The sequence below is a fragment of the Erinaceus europaeus genome, chromosome 10 (genome assembly GCF_950295315.1).
Source record: "Erinaceus europaeus chromosome 10, mEriEur2.1, whole genome shotgun sequence".
Lineage (NCBI taxonomy): Eukaryota > Metazoa > Chordata > Mammalia > Eulipotyphla > Erinaceidae > Erinaceus > Erinaceus europaeus.
Genome location: NC_080171.1, coordinates 104,831,526 through 104,859,345, shown reverse-complemented (window position 1 = coordinate 104,859,345; position 27,820 = coordinate 104,831,526). Strand labels below are relative to the sequence as shown.

The window sequence follows — 27,820 nt, the reverse complement described above, 5'->3', positions numbered from 1 at the left end:
GGGACCTCACGCTTGAGAGCCCAATAACTTATCTACTGCGCCTCTGGGACCACCATTCTTTTTTTTTTTTTCTTTTTTTAATCTGATTTTAATTTTTATTAATTTTATTGTCTTTATTTATTGGATAGAAATAGCCAGAAATTGATAAGGGAGGGGGAGAAAAAGGGGCCAGGTGGTGGCGCACCTGGTTGAGCGCAAATGTTACAGCGCTCAAGGACCAAGGTTTGAGCCTCTGTCCCCACCTGCAGGGGGAAAGCCTTGCAAAGGGTGAAGCAGTGCTGCATGTTCTCTCTGTCTGTCTATCATCCCTTTCCTTCTAACTTTCTGGCTGTCTCTATCCAATGAAGAAAGATTAGAAAACTTGCAGCACTGCTTCAGCAGGTGGGGACTGGGGGCTTGAACTCGGGTCCTGGCGCCATAGTAACGTGCTTCTCAACCAGGTGCGTCACTACCAACCCCTCTTTTTTTTTCTTTTTTCCTTTTTATTTAATTGGAGAGACAGATACAGAGATAAAGATAAACCAGAGCCCTGTTCAGCTCTGGTTGATGGTGGTGCAGGGCATTGAACCTGGCACCACTCTAAGCCTCAAGCATTAGTCTTTGGCAGAACCATTATGCTGTGTCCTCAGCCCTGTTTTTCTTATTCAGTAGACTGTATGCTTTGGCTGAATTTTATATATCCTTTCTCAATTACGTGCTGATTATTTATCATTTCTAATTTAGGTTTTAAAAGGAAATCGTAAGAAAACTCTTCGTGGTCAGGTCCATGCCGTGCCCTACGGAAACCCGCGAGGCGTGGAAGACACGAAAAAAGAATGCCAAGAAAGGCAGCAGGTAGGTACCCTTGAACCGCCGTGGGCGCCTGTGTGGGCCTGTGGCCCCACTTGGGGTAAGTTCCCGGTGAGGCCTGCTTCTCGGGTTCCCTGCAAACTTTTCCCCTCCTCACTCCTCCCCGCCCTTCCTGGACCGAAGCTTCTGATTGGCCGCGGCCCGGCAACTCGGAACTGACGTCATGTCCGGCGCTCCGGCCTCCCTGCGGAGCCCGAGTGCGTCTCTTCCCACGCCCCTCCCCTCGGTAAACCAAAACAAGAAGGCAGGAGCGGGGCGGGGCCTCCGGGCGACTGACGCTACGCAGGGGGCGGGGCTTTCTCTCGCGGCGCTTTCGGGTTGGGTGGCGGAGTGCGGACGGAGGCGGCCGGGAGCTGGCCCGCACTTCCGCCCTCGGGCCGACCGTACTGCTGGGGCATGGATGTGGGCTAGAGGCAGATGTGAGACGGAGTGGGGTGAAGAGCTGCGGGCTGGCTGCTGCAGGGTAGGCTGGCGTGGGCGCACGCGGGCGGCCGGTGCTTATATGGGGCGTCATCGAGCGGCCGTTGCGGCGCGTGGGTCGCGGGTGGGGGAGGGGCGGCGCTAACTGGGCCGCCTCCCTCGCGGGGGTCGCAGCGCCCGAGGCAGGAGCGGCCCGGCGGCGTCTGGCTGGAGGATCACTGGTTCCTCCTGCAGCCCGGCGTGCCGTGCGCCGATCCCGCCCTCCGCCCCACCCCGTGGTCTTGGCAGTGGACCCGTGTAGGCTATTGGTGACCTGTGCTTTCTGCGTAGTTTCCTAGCGGGGAGTGTGCGGGGATCTCGTTGCAAAGTCTCAGTTGTCCCCCCATCCTGCTTCCCCGGGGTCGCTCCTCTGGAGACGTTGTTTTTCGCGAGTGGCCACCCAAGCCCTCACGGCTGCACCTGAAAGCAGTGGAGTTACACACTGGCAGCCGCAGGGGCTCTGCCCGCTCTCCTCATCTCTGTAGCCACAAGGTACCAGACTCGCCTGGCCCAAAAAGTGCTGGAGGGCACGAAGCTTGAAGTGACAAAAGTTAAAGAATCTGCCGCTTGAAATAACAGAAATTTGGGCGTAATTCAGTGCGATAACAGTCAACCTGTGAAATTTGTACTCCCCCTGCCCGCCCCCCCCCCCTTGGTCGTAAGATGCCTTGGTTTCTTGTGCACTCACAGCCAAGTTGCTTAACAGTCTCTGAGCGAGAGCTTTCTCATCAGATGACAACATCTGGCTGTGCTTTGTAGGGATTGATGTGAAGCTCAGATGAAAGTTACAAAAACCGCAGTATCCTTTTTTTCATAGGTGAATGCAAGTCCTCATCCAGTCACAAAGCATGGGACTCTTCAGCTGAGAGGGTCACTTCTCTATAGACATTTGCATAGGCATTTATTTTATTACAACAGTGCTAGGGTTTTTGACTCAGCTTGTGTGGAGTTCTGCCTGTCTCAGTCTTTGGTGATCTTATGGTGCTGGTGTGTCTAAGGCATGTACCCTACCTACTGATCCTCTTTCCCAGTCCTAAGCAAATACTTTTTCAAACATTTAAGTTAGTTTTTTAGTTAGTATCTACTAAGTTCTGGAATAACAATATGTTTTTTAGTTATTTAATAGTAGATACTAAGCTGTGGAGTAAAAAAAAAAAAAGTGCCAAATAGATCCATACTCTAACAGAATTGTTGCTAAAGAGTCATGGAGGTGGGAAACTGATAAGTAATTCAGTCCAGTGTCACAAGTATAATGATTCGAACATGTATATGATGTCCTGGGAAGTCATTAGAGATGGAGTGGATGGGCCAAAGAATCCCCCAGACATTTAGGGACTTTTTTCCTTTTTAAAAAAATCTTTAGAGACTTGCTTGCACATGTGAAGTTATTTTTAAAACCTGCCTTTTGATCAGAACCATTAGTGGAATTCTCTTGAAAAGTTGAACCAAGTTTTACTAGTGGATCATCTGTTTTTAATGCCTTTGGTGAATCTGATGTGTGCCCAAAGTTAAGAACCAGGCAGAGGTATGAAGGGTGGATGTTCAAAACAAGTAGAACCTCCATAAAGGCAGGGCGCATCTACCATAGTGGAGTTTTTTTTGGAAGAACAAAGAAGGAACTATGACCAAATGTGATGCTGCAGCCAGATCATGGAGAGTCTTATGTGATGAGCTCAAAACTTTGAATCTTATCTCAAAACTGAAGAAGTCATTTGTGCTTTTATAGTTTCTGTTAAACAACAAGACTAACAAAAGGGGAAAAATAGCCTCCAGGAGCAGTGGATTTGTAGTGCGGGCACCAAGCCCCAGCAATAACCCTGGAGGCTAAATAAATAAATAAATAAGGAAAAATAAAGTTTAATTTTTGCTCTGTGTTCTGAGAAAGAACTGAAAGTGGATCACATAAGTGACACATAACTCAGGATTCTTCTGAAATGTAAATAGTGTGTTAAACTCACTGAGAATAAAATTTAGATGGAATAGAGATCAGTTGGTATTTAGAGGTGAGGGCTACATGAGGCTAATATAGGATGATTTTTAAAAGTGAAGGAATGGTAATGCCATAATATAGAGCATACAGGATGAGTAACAGATTTAAGGAGATGGATTTTTTTTTTTTCTCCCACCAGGATTATTACAGAGACTTGATACCTGCAAGGACAAGTCCACTGCTCCTGGCAGTCTGTCTTCCCTTTCTTTCCCTTCCCTTTCCCCTTTCTTTTTCTTTGCTTTCTTTCTCTTTCTTTTCCTCTCTTCCTCTTGCCCTTCCTTTTGAAAGAGAAAAGGGGTCAGAAAAGCTTCACTGCCTGTGAAGCTTCCTGCAGGTGGGCATCAAGGGCTTGAACCCAGTTCCTTGTGCATGGGAACATGTGTTTTACCTGTTGCACTGCTTGGCCCACACACTTTGTTCTATTCTGCTACAGTTGTTAAAAATTCTTGTAAATTGAGTAGACATTGGCTCTTTGCCGTTGAACTTGGAACCTCATGTTTATGAAATCTAGTATTCTAGCCATTGTGCTGCCTCATGATTTGCCAATGAATGTTTGTAGAATCCTAGGCTAGGCTATTTTATATAGAGTAGTTGTAATGATGAAAGCATTGTTTTAAGGCATTTGCATAATGTTTTTTGTCTTTACAACATTGAAATGTAGGTTGGTTGAGGCAATGGCTTGAATTAAGTCATTCTAAAAGAGGATATTGAATGAAGTGGTTAGTGTCTTGAGACCAAGCCTTTAGAAACTGATATTTTGAAGGGAAAAAAGTGAAGCAATTATGGAAAAGATGTTCATATTCTTTGGAGGAGTCAAAGAACTTGTTGGGTTTGATAATACAGAGATTGTCAAGGACTTTTGTGAAAACGCTCAGAGAGATGTAATGGAGCTTAGAGTAGTAAAGAAACAAATTAATCTAGATGTTTTTGTTTTTTAGTGCAGTGTCACAATGAAGCTAGGGTCTCATACATACTCTCACTGAGGCGCTTCCCTAACCCAGATTGATTTTCCTGTTTTTTGTTTTTTTTTGTATCTGGGGCTTTACATGCTTGCCTGATTCCATGCTTCCCAGTAAACTTTTTTTTTTTTCCTTTTAGTTGGCTAGAGTCAGGAAAGATCCCATAACACTGCTCCCACCCTTCATGGGGCTTCTCCCAGTGCCATGCCTGGTGCACCCGTCCTCTATGCATGGCACAATGAACGCTCTGTCTGGTGATCTCTCCCTCTTTTTGTTATTTATTTTATTTATTATGATTATTTGCCTCGAGGGTTATCGCTGGGGCTTGCTACCTGCACTGGGGCTTGCTACCTGCACCATGAATCCACTGCTCCTGGAGGCTCCTTGTTTTCTTTTGTTGCCCTTGTTGTTTTATTGTTGATGTGGTTATTATTATTATTGCTGTTATTGATGTCGTTGTTGTTGGCTAGGGCAGAGAGAAATTGAGAGAGGAGGGGAAGACAGGGGGGGAGAGAAAGACACCTGTAGACCTGCTTCATCGCTTGTGAAGCGACTCCCCCTGCAGGTGGGGAGCCGGGGGCTTCAACCTTACTGATCCTTACTGTAGTCTTTGCCCTTCACATGATGTGCACTTAACCTGCTGCGCGACCACCCGTCCTCCTTTTATTACTTTTTTTGAGAGAGGAAGATGAAAGACATGGAAGCACCACTGCACCATCCTTAGAGTTCCATTGGTGCTGTCCATGGTGCTCCTTTTTGGTGCCAGGGTTCTAGCCCGGGGCTACACAAGGTACAGTACACCAGTGTGTTAAGACATAGGCTCTTGGGAGTTGGGAGGTAGCGCAGTGGGTTAAGTGCGTGTGGTGCTAAGCGCACTGACCAGTGTAAGGATCCTGGTTCCAGCTCCAGCTCCCCACCTGCAGGGGCATCACTACACAGGCGGTGAAGCAGGTCTGCAGGTGTCTTGTCTTTCTCTCCCTCTCTGTCTTCCCCTCCTCTCTCCATTTCTCTCTGTCCTATCCAACAACGATGACATCAACAACAATAATAATAACTACAACAATAAACAGGGGCAACAAAAGGGGGAGAAAAAGACACATGCTCTTGCTGTCAAGTTGTCTTCAGTCTCTTTTTAAAAATATTTATCCATTTGATAGAGACAGAAGTAGGGAAGGGAAAGATAGGGAGGGAGAGAGAGACCACACCTGCAGTACACTGCTTCACCACTTAGAAAGCTTCCCCCCAGCAGATGGAGACCAGGGGTTTGAATCCAGTTCCTTGAGCATGTCCACTCAAGCAGGTGTGCCACCACCTGCATGCACCCACCCCTTTCCATCTCTCTAGATTATTTTTCAGGAAGTCAGTTGGAAAAGTGATTTTTAAAAACATATTTTTACCTTGTAAATCATTATTAAGTCACTAATAAAAATAAGTTAAATGTATTTGGGGGCTGGGCAGTGGTACTTACAGTTAAATGCACACATATGCACAAGGACCTGAGTTCAAGCCCCCCACTCCCTACCTGTGACAGGGATGCTTCATGAGTGGTGAAGGTGTCTTTCTCTCCTCCCCCCCAATTTCTCTGTCCTATTGAATAATTTTTTTTAAAAAAAAGAGGAAAATATGGCTGCAGGGAGCAATGGATTCACAGTGCTGATACTGAGCCCCAGCGATAACCCTGAAGGCAAAAAGAAAAAAGGTATTTTTCCGGAGCACTGCTAAGCTATCGTTTATAATGCCTTTTTTTTTTTTTCATTTCATTCTTTTCCCACTCTACTTCCTATGGCTTACTTTGGTGCAGGAGATTGAACTTGGGACCTGGAAGCTTCAGGCATGAGAGTCTGATTACATAACCATTATGCTATCTCCCCCACCTGAAAAAATGTATTTAATTTTGCATGAGAGAGGGAGAGAGTTCCACATGAGGCAGAGAGGAGGGAAGAGAGAGACAAGCCATGCCATGATGGCACTGCAGTGCTAGGAATCTTAGACACTAAAACCTAGTGCAGTATCAGTTGAGCCACTTCCCCAGCCACATCAGAGAAAGTAATTGTCACTTGAGGTCTTTCTGTATGTTTATTTATGAGAGAAGGAGAGACAGAACTAGAGTGTCACTCTGGGACGTGTAATAATGGGAAGTGAACTCGGGACCTTACATTTAGTCCAATGCTTAATCCACTGTGCCACTTCCTGGGCTGCACTTGGAGTTTTACTAGCTAATATTAGGAAATGATAACTGCAGAGTAAGTCTAGGGAAATTTACAGTTGTACCTCCCTGTTTTACGTATGATCCCTGGGAAGCAGCTCTTACTTCTGTTCTACAGCTTGAGGATTCCTTGGACATGCCTATCTGTTCAGTAATGGTTCTAAGCAGTTAGAAATCTGACAAAATTGGGGGTCGGGCAGTAGCGTAGCAGGTTAAGCACTCGTGGCGCAAAGTGCAAGGACTGGCATAAGGATCCCTGTTCTAGCCCCTGGCTTCCCACCTGCAGGGGAGTCGCTTCACAGGCGGTGAATGAAGCAGGTCTGCAGGTGTCTTTCTTTCCCCCTCTCTGGCTTCCCCTCCTCTCCATTTCTCTCTCCTATCCAACAATGACGACATCATCAACAACAACAATAATAACTACAACAACAATAAAACAACAAGGGCAACAAGTGGGAAAATAATAAAATTAAAAAAAAATTCCTTAAAAAAAAAAAAAAGAAATCTGACAAAATTAACAAAACTGTCTTCTGAAAGGACTGAGCTTTGCAAACCCTTACAGGATTCAGTCATCTGTGAGTAAATTATCCTTGAAAGAAAATTACATTATACTCTATTCAGATTTCTTGTACTGGCCTGGAACTTGTGGGTTTGTGGCAAAGCCGTAGTGCAGACTTGCATGCCAGAGCTTGAAGTTTAGGTCCCAGCACCATCTAAATAGCCAGAGCTGAGAAATGCTTTCCTCAAAACCAAACCAAACCAGACCAGACCAGACCAGACCAAACCAGTTCCTTTTTTTTTTTTTTTAAGGCTCCACAATTGTAGGAAATAGAAAATACCTAATTTAATTTGAGGAATGTCGAAGAAGAAATAAGTGGTTCACTTAATTAAGGGTGAGGCTGCAAAGACACTAGCAGGACGTATGGTTACTCTGCAGTAGGAATCATGAGATTTCTTTTTTTTTGTGTGTGTGTGTGTGTTTCTCACCTGCCCTTGCTAATGGGACCTTTTGGAAGCCGGTGTAACCTTGTAGCCTTTTTACTACAAGGATGTGTGTGTGTGTGTGTGTGTGTGTGTGTGTGTGTGTCTGTCTGTCTTTGGAACTTCCTTTTTTTTTATTTTTAATTTTTTTTTTTATTTAAGAAAGGATTAATTAACAAAACCATAGGGTAGGAGGGGTACAACTCCACACAATTCCCACCGCCCAATCTCCATATCCCACCCCCTCCCCCGATAGCTTTCCCATTCTCTATCCCTCTGGGAGCATGGACCCAGGGTCATTGTGGGTTGCAGAAGGTAGAAGGTCTGGCTTCTGTAATTGCTTCCCCGCTGAACATGGGCGTTGACTGGTCGGTCCGTACTCCCAGTCTGCCTCTCTCTTTCCCTAGTAGGGTGGGTCTCTGGGGAAGCTGAGCTCCAGGACACATTGGTGGTGTCTTCAATCCAGGGAAGTCTGGCCGGCATCCTGATGACACCTGGAACCTGGTGACTGAAAAGAGAGTTAACATACAAAGCCAAGCAAATTGTTGAGCACTCATGGACCCAAAGCTTGGAAAAGTGGAGAGGAAGTATTAGGGAGGTACTCACTGCAAACAGGTCCATGAAAAATGATGAATGAAATAGTGGGGGTTGTATTGTTAAATGGGAATCTGGGGAATGTTATGCATGTAAAAAAAAAAAAAAGAAGTAGAAACGCAAAGCAGAAATTGACTGAGTTTGGAGTATGGCACCAAAGTAAGAAAACAGAAGTACACTAGAGTTTGCAGTGAGTAACTCCCAAACCAGTTCCTTATGCTGAGCAGTGAGCTATTAGATTTTAAGTTCACCTCACACATGGTGACCTATAGAGAGCAATCATGGAAGCCTATTTCTATTGTAGTACTTTAGAGCAATAGTATCTGTATATTTTTAGACCCCGTGGCACTTAACCTTTAAATGACAGTAGCTTCAATCTACTTTGAGAAAATTAGTCCTGCTTTCTTGAGTGTGGTAATAGGTTTGCTTTCTGAATTAAGTGAAAAACAGACTGTGATATTCTAATAGAGGTTTCTTTTTACTGTAATTTATTTGAGAAGTAGAGAAAGAGAACCAGAGCGTCACTTTGGTACGTGTGCTGCCAGGGATTGAATTCAGGAGCTCATGCTTTTATAAGTCCAATGCTTTATCCACTGCACCACCTCCCAGACCACTGTAAAGTGATTTTTTTTAAAGTACACATTTCATCTGCATGTCAGCTCCCCCCCCCCTTTTTTTTGTTTTAACCAGAGCACTGCTCAGCTCTGGCTTATGGTGGTCAAAGAGATTATTGAACCTGGGACCTTTGGTGCCTCAGGCATGAGAGTTTCTTTGCATAACCACTATGCTATCTACCCTCACTCTCAGCCCCTTGTTTTTCAAAGTTTCAATAGACTACAGTGATACCTGCTAATGTGCTTCAGGAGGTTGGGCTTAAGTGCACCTGCAGAGGGAAGGCTTCACAAGTGAAGTAGTGCTGCAGGTGTGTCTGTGTATCGCATGTATACATCCGCCTTCCCTCTCAGTTTATCTCTGCCCTATCAAATAAAAAAAATCTTTAAAAAGAAAGACATGCTTTGCACAATTGATGTTTGAGGAATCCAAGAAGTTTCACTTTCTATTCTTCGATCTTCTAAATACTGAGATGAATCGGAAAACAGTTTCTGTAGATTTTTAGCTTTCTAGCTTTATTCTTCTAGCGTTTGCCCTTCTTCCGTAGCCAGTCAACAGCATCAGGTTGAGCCTGATGTAAAGTTTCAAGACCTCCTTTGAATCTGGAGAGGTGGTAGTCATTGACTATGTGGGTCATAGTCTGTCTGCAGGGGCAGTTTTATGATAATGGCCTTTCAGATATAAGAAATATTCTTTGAACAAATTTGTTTTATATTTTGCAAGATTCATGTCTATAGTGTATATTACTAGACATTTCCTACTTTGTAGCTCCTGATACAGGCCAACACTAATAAAATGTAAATGAATTAGAATTACTGTCAGAAAGGAACAGAACTCTTTAGTTTACTCAGCATACTTGATTTTTTGTTTTTTACACGTACTGTTGTTGTTGTTGTTCTTATTATTATTATTTATTTTTACCAGAACACTGATCAGCTCTGGCATATAGTGATGTGAGGGATTGAACCTGAGATTTTGGACCCTCTGGCATGAGAGTCTTTTTGAATAACCATTGTGCTATTACAATACCCTGCAATTTTTTATTTTTCAGATGAGTATTGTGTAAGTTGTGTGTGTTGTATAAGCTCTTGCTTTTAAAAAAGACTTAAAGAAATTATTTTTTTTTTGGTAAATAAGCACTGTACCAACAACTATATTTATGTTAAATGTAAACTATTAATCTCCCAATAAAAAAATTAAAAATGGGAGTGCTGTGTGGTGGTGGTGCACCTGGTTAAGCACACACATTACAGTACACAAGGATCTGGGTTCAAGTCCCTGGTCCCCACCTGTAGAGTAAAAGCTTCACAAGCAAAGCAGTGTTGCAGGCCCATCTCTATCCATCTATCTCCCTTTCTTCTCAACTTTATCCAGAATTAATAATAATAAAATAAAATGTTAAATAACTAAGTCTAAAAAAGTAGCAAAACTACATGAACTTTTTATTTCAGAACTGACATTAAGCTACAGAGACCTCATATGTAAAATAGAGTATTTGGCAAGAAGTTATTTTCCTGTTGGTAGAAATTATGCTTTTTGGACTTTAGGGTGATACTCATTCAGAAACCCTACATTGCCACTTTTCTGTACCTAGATATTCAGTGACTTGAGTTGTCACATTCAGTTTACTGAAAGAAGACTATTCCCTTTTGTTGCCCTTGTTTTTTATTGTTGTAGTTATTATTGTTGTTATTGATGTCATCAATGGAGAAATGAGAGGAGGGGGAGAGAAAGACACCTGCAGACCTGCTTCACTGCCTGTGAAGTGACGCCCCTGCAGGTGGGGAGCTGGGGGCTGGAACCGGGATCCTTATTCTGGTCCTTGAGCTTTGCGCCATGTGCGCTTAACCCACTGCGCTACCGCCCAACTCCCTGAAAGACTTTAAAAAAGATTTATGTAAAGATATTTCTTAACTATGAATTTCCCATTATTATACCACCTGTATTTGTATGTATGTATAATACATGCATGTTAACAGTTTATTTTATTTTGTTTTTTTGCCTCCAGAGTTATTGCTGGGGCTCAGTGCCTGCATCATGAATCCACTTCTCCTGGAGGCCATTTTTCCCCCTTCCCCCTTTTTTTGTCCTTGTTGTAGCTTTGTTGTGGTTATTGTTATTGTTGATGTCGTTCGTTGTTGGATAGGACCGAGAGAAATGGAGGGAGGAGGGGAAGCCAGAGAGGGGGAGAGAAAGACAGACACCTGCAGACCTGCTTCACCACCTGTGAAGTGACTCCCCTGCAGGTGGGGAGCCAGGGGCTCGAACCGGGATGCTTACTCCGGTCCTTGTGCTTTGTGCCACCTGTGCTTAACCCACTGCACTACCGCCCGACCTCCAGTGTTATAGTTTTTTTGCATTATATGTGTATATATATTCTAAAATAAAGTAGGACTATAACAGAAAGTAAAACTTGTGTCTACCAACCAGTTTTCATCTCCTTGAAGATGTCACCCAGAATGCATGGATTCTTATCTGTTGGAAGTATATGAAATGGACATCGTGTTTACCTTAGGTTTGCTCCTTTCATGTTGCACTGGCTGCTGTCTAGATAACCCCCACTTTGGGCTTGTTTGATGTGCTTTTCACGAGTCACATGGGGTTTTGGAGAAGCACACTACACAGTTGAAATTCTTTTCTCTTCACATATCCGGAATTATCAATAGGTTATCATTGGTGTTACTCTAAGGTGTGTTGAAAACTTGATTAGGTTTATAATTGCCAGGTGTCTCCATTATAAATCACCTTTTTTGCTCTCCATATAAATTACCTTCAGAGATAATTTATTTTTTGCCCGAGGACTGTTCATCTCTGACTTGTGGTCATCCTAAGATTGACCTGCGACTTCTGGTACCTCAGGCATGAAAGCCAGTTTCCCAACTAATAGTGCTGTCTCCCCAGCTTTCTTTTTTATTTTTTTTTTCTTTTCTTCAGGTTTATTTATTGAAGGAGAGTGCAGGGTGAGAACTAGAGCATCACTCTGATACCTGCAGTGCCAAGCATCAGAATCTTAGGACCTTGATAGTCCAACACTGTGCCACCTTCCAGATAGAACTTCACCACTCTTCTCATGGGCAGCAGTTGATATACACACATAACGCAAATTCATGTATACATACCTTCTAAACAAGCATAGCCTTCTCTAGGAATTTTCATCGGTATGGGTTAGTATGTATGGAATTTTGTTTCCAGGAATTTCTAGAGATGTAAAAAGATAACACCAGAACATATCAAGGTATGTTCTTTGAAAACAATGACAATTTCATGTTTCTTTTTGCATAACTATTATGCTCTCTCCCCAGCCCTAGAATTTCATGTTTCTTAATTTTTTTTTTCTTTTTGCCTCCAGGGTTATTGCTGGGGCTCAGAAACTATGAATCCACTGCTCCTGGAGGCCACCTTTTCCCTGTGGTTGCCCTTGTTGTTTATCATTGTTGTTGTTATTATTGTTGCTGTTATTGCTGTCAGAACAGAGAGAAATCAAGAGATGAGGGAAGACGGGGAGAGAAAGGTAGACACCTGCAGGTAGGGAGCCAGGGGTTCAAACCGGGTCCTTATGTCAGTCCTTGCGTTTTGTCAGTCCTTGCGCTTAACCCACTGTGCTATCCCCCGGCCCCCATGTTTCTTAATTGTTATCAATGCTGTATCGTTCTGAGTCTTTATATAGCACAATTGTTCATTATTATTTTTCAAACTTCAGGGTTACCGCGGGGGCTCGGTGCCGTCTCCACTGCTTTCTGGAGGCCATTTTTCCCCATTGTTGTTTTCCCTTGTTGTTATTGTTGTAGTTATTGTTGTTGATGTCATCGTCGTTAGATAGGACAGAAATGGAGAGAGGAGGGGAAGACCAAGAGGGGAAGAGAAAGATATACACCTGCAGACTTGCTTCAACTGCTTGTGAATCGACCCCTCTGCAGGTGGGGAGCCGGGGCTGCAACCAGGATTTTACTTGGGTTTCTGCACGTCGTGTCATGTACACTTAACCCACTGCGCTACAATATTTTGAAAGCCTTAACATTTTCTAAAAAATTGACACTAGGGCCAGGCGGAGGTGCACCTGGTTAAGTGCTCACATTACAGTGCACAAGGGTCCAGGTTCAAGCTCCTGATCCCCACCTACAGGGGGAATGCTTCACAAGTATTATTTAGTAGCAAGGAAAGATAAAATCATAAAGGTTATGCAAACAGACTTTCATGCCTAAGGCTCTCTGGTATAGGTTCAATCCCTTGTACCACCATAAGCCAGAGCTAAGCATTGCTCTGGTTAAAAAAAAAAATATATATATATACACACATATAATACAGAGATAGGTCTAGGGTGGGGGTACAGCATAATGGTTATGCAAAGAGACTCTCATGTCTGAGGCTCCAAAGTCCCAGATTCAGTTCCCTGCACCACCATAAACCAGAGCTGAGCAATGTTCTGGTAGAAAAAGAAAAAAGAGAGAAGCAGATAGCCTGCAACACTACTTCACCAATAGTGAAGTTTCCCCCTATAGGTGAGGACTGGGGCTTGAACCTGGGTCCTTGCACATTGTAATATGTGTGCTTAACCAGATATGCCATCACCCAGCTCTATGAGCCAAAGACTTTTTTTTTTTTAAGATTTTGTTTATTAATGAGAAAGATAAGAGGAGAGGGAAAGAGCCAGACATCACTCTGGCACATGTGCTGCGGGGATCGAATTCAGGACCTCATGCTTGAGAGTCCAAAGCTTTTATCGCTCACTGCACCACCTCCCAGACCATGTGCCAACGTTTTTAAGAGTGGACTCAGGTTTGTGTTTAGTCAGTAATTGATAATCTGGACAGCAGAATGTCTGGCTGTGGTGGAGGCATATTTTAAATTGAACTCTTGTCATTAGAACATGAGTCTTGTTAGTAGGAAGTGTAGTCATTCTCCAGACAGAATAAACTTGAATTTAATTAATTCATTGGTATATTTTTTTTCCCCCAGAGCACTGCTCAGCTCTGGCTTATGGTGGTGCTGGGGGATTGAACCTGGGATCTTTGGTGCCTCAGGAATGAGAGTCTACTTGGCTTAACAATTATGCTTTTTCCCCAGCCCCAATATGAAGCATTTAAATATTTTCTTTAGTCTCTTAAGTTTTTCTTGCTTGTTTGTTTATTTTGAATATAGGTACAGGATGAGCACGTGTTGCTGGTGTACACCAGGTGGTGTTTCCACCGTTGACTTCTTAAAGCATTATGCATCTAAGACCTGCTCCAATGAATTTCAGACAGCTGATGAAGACCTCTGCTACTGCTTGGAATGTGTTGCTGAATACCACAAAGCAAGGGATGAATTGCCATTCTTACATGAGGTAACTTACATTAGAATGAGCATTATAAATGAATTCATTTGAAGTCAGTTGCATACATTCAGGAACTTAGATTCAAACTCAGAAGCCAGGGGGCCCAGGCAGTGGTGCACCTGGTTACGTACACACCTTTTAGTGCACAAGGACCAAGGTTTAGGCCACTGGTCCCCACCTGCGGGGGGGGGGGGGAAGCTTCACAGGTGGTGAAGCAGGGCTGCAGGTGTCTCTCTCTCGCTCTCTCTTTTTGCCTCCAGGGTTATTGTTGGAACTCGGTGCCTACACTATGAATCCACTGCTCCTGGAGACTGTTTTTCCATTTTGTTGCCCTTGTGCTTGTTGTAGTTGTTATTGTTGTCATAATTGTCAAATAGGACAGTGAGAAATGAAGAGAGGAGGGGAAGACAGAGAGGAGGAGAGATAGACACCTGCAGACCTGCTTCATCGCTTGCAAAGTGACCACCTGCAGGTGGGGAGCCTGGGGCTCGAACCGGAATCCTTACGCTGGCCCTTGCACTTTGCGCCATGTGCGCTTAACCTGCTGTGCTACTGCTCAACTCCCTCTCTCTCCCTCTTATCTTGTCTTCCCCTCTCAATTTCTCTCTTGACTTTGTCCAAAAATAAATAAAGCTTTCAAAAAAGATCTTTCAAACTCAGAAGCCTCTAGTACCTACTTCACTGCTTGGCGTATATAATAGTTGCTGAGTAAATATTATTATTAAAAGTTTTATTTATTAATGAGAGAGATAGGAGGAGAGAAGGAAAGAGAACCTGATATCACTGCTACATGCACTGTCGGGGGATCAAACTTGGGACCCTCTGTTGAGAATTCAACATTTTACCCACTACGCTACCTCTCAGACTGAGGAAATACTTTTCTTTTTTTTTTAATATTTTATTTATTTATTCCCTTTTGTTGCCCTTGTTGTTTTATTGTTGTAGTTATTATTGTTGTTGTTGTCGTTGTTGGATAGGACAGAGAGAAATGGAGAGAGGAGGGGAAGACAGAGAGGGGGAGAGAAAGATAGACACCTGCAGACCTGCTTCACCACCTGTGAAGCGACTCCCCTGCAGGTGGGGAGCCGGGGTTCGAACCGGGATCCTTATGCCGGTCCTTGTGCTTTGCGCCACCTGCGCTTAACCCACTGCACCACTGCCCGACTCCCGGAAATACTTTTCTTTGTTCTGTTTTTTTTTTTTTTTTTGCCTCCAGGGTTATTGATGGGGCTCTGGTGCCTGCACCACGAATCCACTGCTCCTGGAGGCTATTTTTTTCCCCTTTTGTTGCCTTGGTTGTTTTGTTTATTATTATTGTTGTTATTGATGTTGGTGTTGTTGGATAGGACAGAGAAATGGAGAGAGAGGAGGGAAGAAGATAGAGGGGGAGAGAAAGACGCCTGCAGACCTGCTTCACTGCTTGTGAAGCGACACCCCCCCCCCCCCCGTGCAGGTGGGGAGCCAGCGCTTTGAACTGGGACCCTTATGCCGTTCCTTGTGCTTTGTGCCAGGTGCACTTAGCCTGCTGTGCTACCGGCCGATCCCCTGTTTTGTTTTTATAATTTTTTTAAAATTTACTTTATTATTATTTATTTCATTATTTATTTTCCTTTTGTTGCCCTTGTTTTTTTATTGTTGTAGTAGTTATAGATGTTGTTGTTGTTAGATTAGACAGAGAGATATGGAAAGAGATGGGGAAGACAGAGAGGAGGGAGAGAAAGACACGCGGGGCTCAAACTGGGATCCTTACGCTGGTCCTTGTGCTTTACGCCAGGTGCCTGACTCCCTGTTTTGTTTTTTAAAATGTGATTTTAGGGAGGAAACACTGGCTTTAATGTGTGTCCTCTATTGCTGAGCCACTTCTCTGGCCCGGGTTGAATTTTTTTTTTTTTTAATATTTTCATTTATTTTAATGAGAAATAGAGGGAAAGATATTGAGAGAAAGACCAGAACACTGCTCAGTTTTGGCTTATGGTGGTGCTGGGCATTGAACCTGAGATCTCAGAACCTCAGGCTTTTAAGGCATTTGCATAGCCACTATGCTATCTCCCCAGCCTTTTTTTTTTTTTTTTTAAATGAGAGAAAAATTCTGAGTGACAGAGTATATTATATATTATTGTCTGTGGAGTTCTCTTTTTCTCTTGGTTGCATGTGGTGCTGGGGATCCAGTGCAGGACCTCATGGATGGAAGTCATGCACTCTCACTGAGCTGCTTCCCCAATCCTGCCTTTTAATTATTTAAACAAAATTTTTATTATCTTTATTTACTCGAGACAATCAGAAATCAAGAGGGAAGGGGGAAAGAGAGCCAAACACCTGCAGTGCTGCTTCAACCACTTGCAAAGCTTTCCCCCTGCAGGTGGGGAAAAGGGCCTCAAACCTGGGTCCTTGCACCTTGTACCGTGTGCGCTCAGCCAGGTGTGCCACCACCTGTTCACCACCTGTTCACCAGCCTGTTCACCACCTGGTCCCCCTGCCTTTTAATTTTTAAAAAGTATTTATTTTTGGGAGTCGGGCAGTAGCGCAGTGGGTTAAACAAAGGTGGCGCAAAGTGCAAGGACCGGCATGAGGGTCCCAGGCAGGCGAGTCGCTTCACAGGTGGTGAAGCAGGTCTGCAGGTGTCTATCTTTCTCTCACCATTGTGCTATTACAGATACAGAGACAGATTGATGCTGGATGGTGTTGGGGATTGAACCTGGGAACTCTGAGCATTGGGCATGAAAAACCTTTTGCATAACCACTAATACCGATTCCCAGGCCCCTGCTTCCTTTTTAAAGGTGATCCTCTGTGGTGACTGGGGGCTCAAACCTAGCTAATGTTTAAGCGTGCACATGGCGCGAAGCTCATGGACCAGTGTAAGCATTTGAGCTTGAGCTTCCCACCTACAGGGTGTTTGCTTCACAAGTGGTGAAGCAGGTCTGCTGGTACCTGTCTATCTCTTCCCCTCTGTCTTTCTCTTCTCTTTCAATTTCTCTGTCAATAACAATGGCAATAAAATGGGAAAAATGGCCTCCAGGAGCAGTGGATTCGTAATGCAGGCACCGAGCCCTAGTGATAACCCTGGAGGCCATAAAAAAGAAAGAGGGAGTCAGGCGGTAGTGCATTGGATTAAGCACACGTGGCGCAAAGCCTAAGGAACTGACGTAAGGATCCCAGTTCGAGCCCCTGATTCCCCACCTGCAGGGGAGTCGCTTCAGGCGGTGAAGCAGGTCTATAGGTGTCTTATCTTTCTCTCCCCATCTCTGTCTTCCCCTCCTCTGTCCATTTCTCTCTGTCCTATCCAACAACAACGACATCAGTAATAACTACAACAATAAAAGAAGGACAAGGGAATAAATAAATATAAAAAAATTAAAATTAAAAAAGAAAGAAATGGTAGTGTGTTCTACTTGGTTCTGTTCAAAATTATTTCCTTTTAATTTTTTTTCTTTTAATGTGGCTCTTGGATCAAACCCAGGGCCTCACATGGTAAGTAAGGTGTGTGATCTGTCTGATGATTTATCACCTGCCCTCATTTCCTTTTCAGTACAGTTGATGGTATGTTGAGATATTTATAGCAAAACTCTGCAAGAGTCTCATGTTCCATGCACTCAACTCATATTAAAGTGGCAGTGTTAAGTGATTTTTCTTGAGTAAATTAATATTCATGATTTCTGTTACCACTTTACTTCTCTGAATTTGTATACTTGGGGAGAAAACTTTGTAGAAAGATTTGTATTATGTAGATAAGATGCAGAGCACACTTCCTTCTTTTCTTTTCCTGTAGGTCTTATGGGAACTAGAAACCTTACGGCTCATAAATCACTTTGAAAAATCCATGAGTGCAGAAATTGGAGATGATGACGAATTATATATATTAGACAACAATGGAGAGGCACAGCTGTTTGACTTTACTGGCCAAGACTTTGAAAATAAGCTTCGAGTTCCACTTCTTGAAATACTGAAATATCCTTATCTGCTTTTACATGAACGTGTCAGTGAGTATCTTGGGTATAGCTTACCATATATTCATTTTGTTAAGAATTATAAGAATAATTTTGAATTATTTGAAAATCTGTTTGCCATCCAGAAGATTACTTAATATTTTCCCCATCATTTGATTATATTATAAACATGGAAGAGTGAATTATGCAGTGAAAATAATATACACACCACATACTTTGTGCATTTGGTAGCATCTTACTGTGTTTGCTTTGTCACACATTTAGCTTTTTTTTTTATTTAATGTATTTACTTTTAATCAGAGAGAGAGAGACCAGAACACTGCTCATCTGTGGCTTATGGTGGTGCTGGGGATTGAACTTGGGACCTCAGAGCCTCAGGCATGAAAGTCTTGCATAACCATCATGCTGTCTCCCCAATCCATCATTTACATAATATCTATTCACTTAGTTGATTTTTAATTTTAGTATTTCCCTGTTTTTTGTTTTGTTTTGTTTTTATTTTTCCCCCAAAGCATTTATCAGCTCTGGCTTAAGGTGGTGCAGGGGACTGAACCTGGGATTTTGGAGCCTCAGACCTGAGAGTATCTTTGCATATTATTATGCTGTCTATCCCCACCCCTAATTTTAGTATTTGTCTTTACAAGTTTTTGGCTTCTCAACATTGGTACTTTTGATATTTTTGGACTTAATAATTGTTAAGAGCACATGTTGCCATACGTGTAAGGACCAGAGTTGAAGCCCCCAGTTCCCACCTGCAGGAGCGAAGATTCAAGAGCCGTGGAGCAGTGCTATAGGTCTCTCTTCTGAGGAGAGTGCCTTTCTCTCCCCCTTTAAAAAAAAAAAAAAAATTCCCTTTTGTTGCCTTGTTTTATTGTTATAGTTATTGTTGTTGTTGGATAGGACAGAGAGAAATGGAGAGAGGAAGGGTAGTCAGAGGGGGAGAGAGAGAAAGACACCTGCAGACCTGCTTCACCGATTGTGAAGTGACTCCCCTGCAGGTGGGGAGCCGGGGGCTTGAACCAGGAGCCTTATGTAGTCCTTGCACTTTGTGCCATGTACGCTTAACCCGCTGTGCTACTGCCTGAGTCCTTTAATTTCTTTATTGGGGGGGGTTAATGGTTTACAGTCAACAGTAAAATACAGTAGTTTGTACATGTGTACATTTCTCATTTTTCTTTTTTTTTTAAATTTTTAAAATTTTACTTATTGGATAGAGATAGCCAGAAATGGAGAAGGAAGGGGAACAGAGAGAGGAAGAGAGACAGAGACACCTGCAGCACTGCTTCACCACTTGCAAAGCCCCCCTGCAGGTGGGGGCTAGGGGCCTGAACCTGGGTCCTTGCACATTGCAATATGTGCACTCAACCAGGTGCACCACCACCCGGCCCCACATTTCTCAGTTTTCCACATAACAATTCAACCCCCACTAGGTCCTCTGCCATCATTTTCCCGGACCTAAACCCTCTCACCCAGCCCATCGTCTTTTACTTTACAGTACACCAACTCTGCTCCCCTCAGCTGTTTTCTGTAGCTTAACTATTGTGTTACCCTGTTCAGATATTGTATTAGCTTGTTAAACTAGTTGTGTTTTTTAACTCAGCTACTTTAACTTTCAGCTCCCTTATTACCTCATAAGTGTTTTCTTTCCGAGTCTCATTTGTTGTTTCCCCATTTCTGATACTACCTTCAAAAGCTTTTCTTACTCCTGTGATTATTGTATCAATTAGTGTTTGGAAATTGTCCTCATTCTTACTTACGCCTATCTGTTTGGCATTTTTTACTGGACTTTTATCTTCGGTCCTTTCTCCAATGTTTCCTTTTGGTCTCACCATTATATTTGGTGTGTTAATGAAATTTACACAAATTTCCTGGGTGCTGCTATTTATATATGGTGTGGGGTGGTTCTGGTCAGTTGATTCTTGGGTCCCTGAAGCTGGGTTGCCTTTGGCCTTTGATGTATTTCGGGAATGGGTGGAGCTGTTAGTTGTTACAGTTGCTTTTAGAAGATGGAAGGAAGGGTCTCTTGTGTTCCAATTCTCCTTCAGCCCCTTTCTGTCCAGGAGACACAGGTGTTTGTACTCACCTGTGGCTTGGTGAGTTCTGGTCAGAAATTGTTGAACTTTCAGGTGATTAACATTGCCCCTTAGTAGTTGATCCGGGAGAGCGAAACACAGCTGCTGTTACTCCACAGCCACACCTCCAGCATCTCCCTCTTTGTCTCAATGAAATGAAATGAAGTGAAATGAAATAATAAAAAACAAAACAAGATAAAACTACCAGGAGCAGTGGGATGCAGGCACTAAGCTCCACCTTTAATTCTGGTGGGGAAAAAATTTACCTTTAGCTGTTAGCTGCATTCCTGGCCTCTATCCACTAGATGTCAGTAACTCCCCATCTTCTCACCTTTCAGTTGTGACAAAAACAACAACTAAACAACTCCCAAGTATTCTTTGTGAATTGGATCAGTGTCCAGGAGAGGCACAATTGACCCTGATTGAAAATCACTAGTCTGAAGTAATTTTCAGTAATCACTGTAGCATATTGTCACATTTATTTTTATTACTATTTATTATTTGATTTAATAATGATTGGCAAGTCTGCTGGATAAGAGGGGTACAATTCCACACAATCCCCTCCACCAGAGTTCCATATCCCATCCCTTGAAAGCTTTGATATTCTTTTTTTGCTTCCAGGGTTATGCTGGGGCTCAGTGCCTGTACCACGAATTCACTGCTCCTGGAGACCATTCCACCACCCCCCCCCCTTTTTGTTGCCCTTGTTGTTCTAGCTTTCCTGTTCTTTTTTTATTTCTCTCCAGGGTTATTGCTGGGCTCGGTGCCTGCACCATGAATCCACCACTCCTGGAGGCCATTTTTCCCCCCTTTTGTTGCCCTTGTTGTTGTAGCCTCGTTGTGGTTATTATTATTGCCATTGTTGATGTTCGTTGTTGGATAGGACAGAGAGAAATGGAGAGAGGAGGGGAAGACAGAGAGGAGGAGAGAAAGATAGACACCTGCAGACCTGCTTCACTGCCTGTGAAGCGACTCCCTTGCAGGTGGGGAGCCGGGGGTTCGAACCGGAATCCTTACCGCCAGTCCCTGCGCTTTGTGCCACATGCGCTTAACCCACTCCGTCACCGCCCGACCCCCTTAGCTTTCCTATTCTTTATCCCTCTGGGCGTATGGGTCCAGGATCATCAAGGAGGTACAGAAGGTGGAAGGTCTGGCTTGTGTAATTGCTTCTCTGCTGGACATGGTGTTGGCAGGAGATCCATGTTCTCTGCCTGTTTCTATCTTTCCCTAGAGTGGCAGGGCTTCTGCCTACTTTTTAATTGGGTTGTTCTCTGAGTAATTTGATAAAAGAAACACCAGCACAACCAGGGTCTACCATCTTATCATTATTTATAGGCTAATACAGTACAGACATTGACACATGTGTACAATCTGATCATGTAGCAGGCCGCTAAAGTTTTCTTCTTTCACTCCCATCCTTTGCCTCCCCAGAGTCATTTGCTTTTGGTGTGATACACTGTTCAGTCCGTGTTGTACTTTGTGTTCTCTCCCCTGCCCCCCAACCCTATTTATTAAGTCCAGTTTATATCTTCTCTTTTTGGTTTATATCACTCAGTATGCTATCCTCAAGGAGATAACTTTCTATTTTTAACAGTTGTAGTATTCCATTGTGTGTGTATCAGTTTTTTTTAGCCACTCATCTGATGTAGGACATCTGGATTGTAGGACATCCCAGGTTCTGGCAATTACAAATTTTGCATCTATGAATATAAGTATACATAGGTGTTTTTCTTTCCTTTGGGTATATCTCCAGGTGAGAATTGCTGGGGCTTAGCGTAGGTCTGTTTATAGTGTTCTGGTAAGTCTCCAGACTGCTTTCCACAATGGTTGCAGTGCAGTGCAGAAGTGTCCATTTTTCTCAACATCACCAACATTAGTCACTTCTGTCCTTCGTGATGCATGGCATTCTCTCAGGTGTAAAGTGATATCTTGTTGTGTTTACTTGCAATTCTCTAGTGATCAGTGACTTCGAGCACTTTCTCATATATATATATATATATATATATATATATATATATATATATATATATATATAGACCCGTGGGATCTCTTCCTTAGTGAAATTTCTGTCCATGTCCTTGCCCCATTTTCCAGTGGGGTTCCTTGATTTTTTTTGGTGCTAAGTTTACTGAGTTCTTTATTATGTTAACCAGATTTACTTGGAAGAATTAGTGTTTGATGGTAAACATTATGAGTCACTGGAGAAAATAGATTATTCAGTAACTTTGACTAAGGACAAAACAGTCAATGGGAGGCAGTGGTGCCTTTTACTCCCAGTATAATATATAGTCCACATGGATCAAAATGTCAAATGCTAGTGGAGTGTATCTATAATTATATTTCTAGGAAGATAACACTATGGAGATAATTATGGTAACTGTAGTATATATTTAGAATATTCATGAGGATACATGATCAGTCTGTCAGGTGTTCCTGCATTTATATTATTACCATTTTCATGCTTCAGCTTAAAAATAACTTGTCATTTAATTATAGAAAAGAGCCATATTTAAATATTCTTGATAAATTGGTAAGATTTGTGTCTGAAATTTGCTGTATATATTTATTTTTTTAGACGAACTTTGTGTTGAAGCACTTTGTCGGATGGAACAAGCTAATTGCTCCTTCCAGGTTTTTGACAAACATCCAGGAATCTATTTGTTTTTGGTTCATCCCAATGAAATGGTAAGTAGGATTTAAGCATTGGAGGGACATATTTAGGTATGGCAGAGGTTTATGCTGTGTTATTTGTTTAGAATATTTGCCAAAACTACTTTTGTAATGTAAAATCAGTACAGTTTTGTAAAGTATCCTGTGAGATCAAGGCAATCTAAGAAGGTAGGGAGGATACTTCTGTGATACTTCAAAGACAAATTTTCCCCACCAGAGTTGTTACAGGAGCTACCATTTCTTTTTTCTTTCCTTTTTGATAAGAGGGTAAGAGGTGAGCGTGGGGTGGGGGGAGGGAGAGCTACCTGTGGTACTGCTTCATTTCTTGTGAAACTTCTTTGCTGCAGGTGGGAACTAGAGGATATGGAGGTGTATTTAAAACTTACTTCATAAACTACAGAGAGAGGCAAGAGAAGCCAGAGTAGTACTCTGACATGTGGTATTGGGAATTGAACGCAGGATTCCAAGTTCCACCATTGTACTACATCCCAAACCACACATGTAAGGACTTAAAAAAAGTAAAGAATTATGACCTGGGAGGCGGCACTACAGTGACTAGAGCATTGGACTCTTGAGCATGAGGTCCTGAGTTTAGTCTTCAGCATTGCATGTGCCAAAGTGGTACTCTGGCTCTCTTTCTTTTCTTTTTTTTTTTTTAAATATTTATTTTATTTATTTATTCCCTTTTGTTGCCCTTGTTTTTTTTTTATTGTTGTAGTTATTGTTGTTGTCGTTGTTGGATAGGACAGAGAGAAATGGAGAGGGAAGGGGAAGACAGAGAGCAGGAGAGAAAGACAGACACCTGCAGACCTGCTTCACTGCCTGTGAAGCGACACCCCTGCAGGTGGGGAGCCGGGGTTCGAACCGGGATCCTTATGCCGGTCCTTGTGCTTTGCGCCACCTGCGCTTAACCCGCTGCGCTACAGCCCGACTCCCTTTGGCTCTCTTTCTCATGTTACTAAATCTTTTTTTTTTTTTTAATGTTATCATTTAACCTAATATAATTTCTTTAATATTACAGGCCTGGTCAGTATTTAAATGAACAGAAAATATCTAATCATTTGTTAGGGTTAGTTCAAGTCAGGACAAAAGAAGGTTTATACATTTTATTGATTTGTATCTTATGTTTTAAACTCTATAAAATAGTGCTGTTTAAATAGGTTCTTTTTGTAGGAACTTGAATGTTGGAAGAAGTAACAAAGCAAACATCTCTTATGTTTTTAGGTTCGGCGTTGGGCTATCCTGACTGCAAGAAACTTGGGAAAAGTGGATAGAGATGATTATTATGACTTACAAGAGGTTTTGACATGTCTTTTTAAAGTCATTGAGTTGGGGCTTTTAGAAAGTCCAGACATTTATACTTCTTCTGTCCTTGAGAAGGGTAAACTAATTCTTCTGCCCTCACATATGTATGATACTACCAACTACAAAAACTATTGGTTAGGTAAGTATTGTTCATACACAAATACAAAATTGTATTTCCCTATATTTTTCTTGCTTCTTGTCTCTCTCTCCTATTTTAACGAGTGTACTACTCAGTTCTGGCTTGTGGTGGTACGGGGGATTGAACCTAGGACCTATGCTGTCCTGTACTTACATACTTATAAATTCTGTTGGGATTAACATTAACATCCTTTTACAAGAAATTCCCACCTCAGATTAAATGTTTGAGGATCTGAATACTATTTTGCTGTCATGTTACATATACAATATGTGTTTTTTTAAAATTATTATATTTAATTATTATATTTATTGGTTAGAGAAGCTAGAAGTTGAGAGGAATGGGGCTGATATGAGAGGGAGAGAAACAGACAATCTGTAACACTGCTTCACCAGTTGGAAAGCTTTCCCTCTCTAGGTGGGGTCTAGGGGCTTGAACCTGGGTCCTTGTGCATTATAATGTGCGCTCAACCAGGTACACCACCACCTGCCCCCTCTTTCTTATATTAGTTTATGCTAATTCAAGCAAAGAAAGCATTAAATCAATTCAAGAAAACTATAATTGATCTTACAGGTATTTGCATGTTGCTGACAATTCTTGAAGAGCAAGCCATGGATTCATTGTTGTTGGGCTCAGAAAAACAAAATGACTTTATGCAGTCAATACTTCACACCATGGAAAGACAATCAAATGGTAATAAACTTTATTTGCTAAATACTTCTGAATATTGTGATGATGGTGTATTTAAAATACTAGTGTCATGCAAGAATTTGAGTTCATGCTACAGAGAAGAGAATGGACGTTTTGTAGTCTAGATTATATTTGCAGATTTTTGGTAAAGGTTCTTTTTTTTAAAAAAAAAAAAACATGACAGCACTGCTTACCTCTGAACATGAGAATGTTGGTGTCTAGGGCACTAGTCTTTCTGCAAAACTCATAGGCTGTTTCCAAGCTCTACTAAACAGGAATCTTTAGACTCTAATTCAGTATTTAATCTTTTATATTGAACCAGTCAGCAGTAGAATCAAAACACAAATCTTTAGGCAATTCAATTTTAGTGATAGGATAATTAAAATTGTGGCAAAAGTCTTACCTGTCTTACTATCATTTTCCTGGTTTGGTTCTTAAGGACTCCACTGTCTGACATGATGCCTACAACCAAATTTGGCTATTTAAATTTACAAAATATCTCCATTCTCTGTTTAGCTGAAATAATGATTTTAAAAATTAATTTTTGAGGAGTTTGGGCGGTAGTACAGTGCAGGTCAAGTACACATGGTGTGAAGCTCAAGGACCAGCATAAGGATCCTGCTTGGAGGCTCCCCACCTGCAGGGGAGTTGCTCATAGGCAGTGAAGCAGGTCTGCAGGTATCTGTCCTCCTCTCTCCCTTGTCTTCCCCTCCTCTCTCAATTTCTCTTTGTCCTATCCAACAACAGCAATATAACAACAACAACAAGGGCAACAAAAGATGGGGGGAAAGAAAAATAGACAACTGCAGACCTGCTTCACTGCCTGTGAGGTGACTCCCCTGCAGGTGGGGAGCCAGGGGCTCAAACGGATCCTTATGCCGGTCCTTGCGCTTTGCGCCACCTGCGCTTAACTCACTGCGCTACCGCCCAACTCCCTTATTTTATTATTATTTTAATATTTATTATTAATGAGAGAGAGAGAAAGAACCAGACATCACTCTGGTACATGTGCTGCTGGGGATTGAACTCAGGACCTCATGCTTGAGAGACCAACGTTTTATTCACTGCGTCCACCTCCTGGACCACAGTAAACATTTTAAAATAACTAGTTTTAAATAACTAGTTGTGGGAAATTCTAAAAGAAATAATATTTGGCTAACATATTTCTCCCTAGTTTTATTCCTTGTTAGGGCTGGTAGCTGCTGGAGATCAAACTCAGGATCTCCTGCTTGAGAGTTTTAACACTTTATCTGCCACACCACCTCTTGGACCATATTAGACTATCACTAGCTCATTTGCCAGTAGTTACTATATAAATTATTTGTAGAGCACTGCCTGTATAGTCATTCTGGTTTCCTTACTCTTTAAAATGTGTGATTTTTTTTTTTTCTCACCAGAGTTATCAGTGGGGCTCAGTGCTGGCACTATGGATTCACTGTTCCCCGTGGCCTTTTTTTTTTTTTTCCCTTTCTATTTTCATTCGACAGGACAGAGAGAAACTGAAAGGGCAGTAGAGATGAAGGGAATGAGAAGACACCCACAGACCTGTTTCACTGCTTATGAAGTATCCCCCTGCAGGTGGGGAGCAGGGCCTTGAACCTCGGTCCTTGCACATGGTGATAATACACACTTTAACCATGGGGGGAGTCGGGCGGTAGCGTAGCAGGTTAAGCGCACGTGGTGCAATGTGCAGAGACCAGCGTTAGGGATCCTGGTTCGAGCCCCCGGCTCCCCACCTGCAGGGGAGTTGCTTCACGGGCGGTGAAACAGGTTTGCAGGTGTCTATCTTTCTCTCCCCCTCTCTGTCTTCCCCTCCTCTCTCCATTTCTCTCTGTCCTGTTCGACGACGACAACAACAACAATGATAATGACTACAACAGCAATGGAAACAACAAGGGCAACAAAAAGGAAAGAAATAAATTTTAAAAATCTAATATATATATATATATATGTGTGTGTGTGTGTGTGTGTATATATATATGCTTAACCAGGTGTTCTACCCACCTGGCTTCTGATGTGCACTTCTTTTTTTTTAAAAAATATTTATTTATTCCTTTTTGTTGCCCTTATTGTAGTTATTATTATTGTGGTTAGTGATGCCGTTGTTGGATAAGACAGAGAGAAAGAGAGAGAGGAGGGGAAGACAGAGAGGAATAGAGAAAGATAAGACACCTGCAGACGTGCTTCACCGCCTGTGAAGTGACTCCCCTGCAGGTGGGGAGCCAGGGGCTCGAACAGGGATCCTTAAACACCAGTCCTTGCGCTTTGCGCCACGCGTGCTTAACTCGCTGCGCTACCGCCCGATTCCCGATGTGTTACTTCTTAATGAATATTTTCATAATTGCTTTTTTAAAAAAATTATTTATTCCCTTTTGTTGCCCTTGTTGTTTTATTGTTGTAGTTATTGATGTTGTCGTTGTATAGGACAGAGAGAAATAGAGAAAGGAGGAAGGGAAGACGGGGAGAGAAAGACAGATACATAGGCGGTGAAGCTTGAACGCACCAGGTGTGCTTGACCCTCTGCGCTACTGCCTGACTCCCCATAATTGCTTTTATCTACCTGATTGATGACTTTCTTCCTTATTTGAACATTTACTAGACATAATACACTATGCAGCTGTAGCAAAGAATAAAGTATGGGACTGGGGAAATAGCACAGTGGTTATGCAAAAAGACTGAGGCTTCAGGTTCAGTTCCCAGTATCATCATAAGCCAGAGCTGAGTAATGCTTTGGTCTCTCTTGTGCTGTATTTTCCTCTTTGTATCATTAAAATATTAAAAATAAATAAATAGATAAGTAATGAGAAAGATCTTGACTATGACAAAAAAATTAGTCTTTAGAACCTGAGGGATATTAAAATCACAGGTTTTAGAGGGTGACTGACATCAGTAAGCTCCAGTACTGTAATAGTTTTCCTCCCTCTAGCTTCTATCTGAAGGAGAAAAAAAAAAACGTTGATCCAGGAATGGTGAAATTGTACATATGTGAGGCCTGCATAATAGAAATAAATGCAAAATTAATCTTAAAATTTTCCTTTTTA

The 27,820-nt window shown here is 42.4% G+C and overlaps 1 protein-coding gene across 1 annotated transcript in view; it reads left to right on the top strand.

The window, feature by feature from the left end:
• Positions 1–1,188: 1,188 nt before the first annotated feature.
• The window catches only part of SETX (senataxin), a 73,638-nt gene continuing 47,006 nt past the window's right edge, over positions 1,189–27,820 (top strand). The window contains exons 1-6 of the mRNA XM_060200442.1: positions 1,189–1,312; positions 13,787–13,970; positions 17,729–17,939; positions 22,554–22,663; positions 23,873–24,092; positions 24,663–24,782. Coding sequence (XP_060056425.1) covers positions 13,794–13,970; positions 17,729–17,939; positions 22,554–22,663; positions 23,873–24,092; positions 24,663–24,782 — 838 coding nt within the window. The 5' untranslated portion in view covers positions 1,189–1,312; positions 13,787–13,793. The remainder of the gene's footprint in view (positions 1,313–13,786; positions 13,971–17,728; positions 17,940–22,553; positions 22,664–23,872; positions 24,093–24,662; positions 24,783–27,820) is intronic.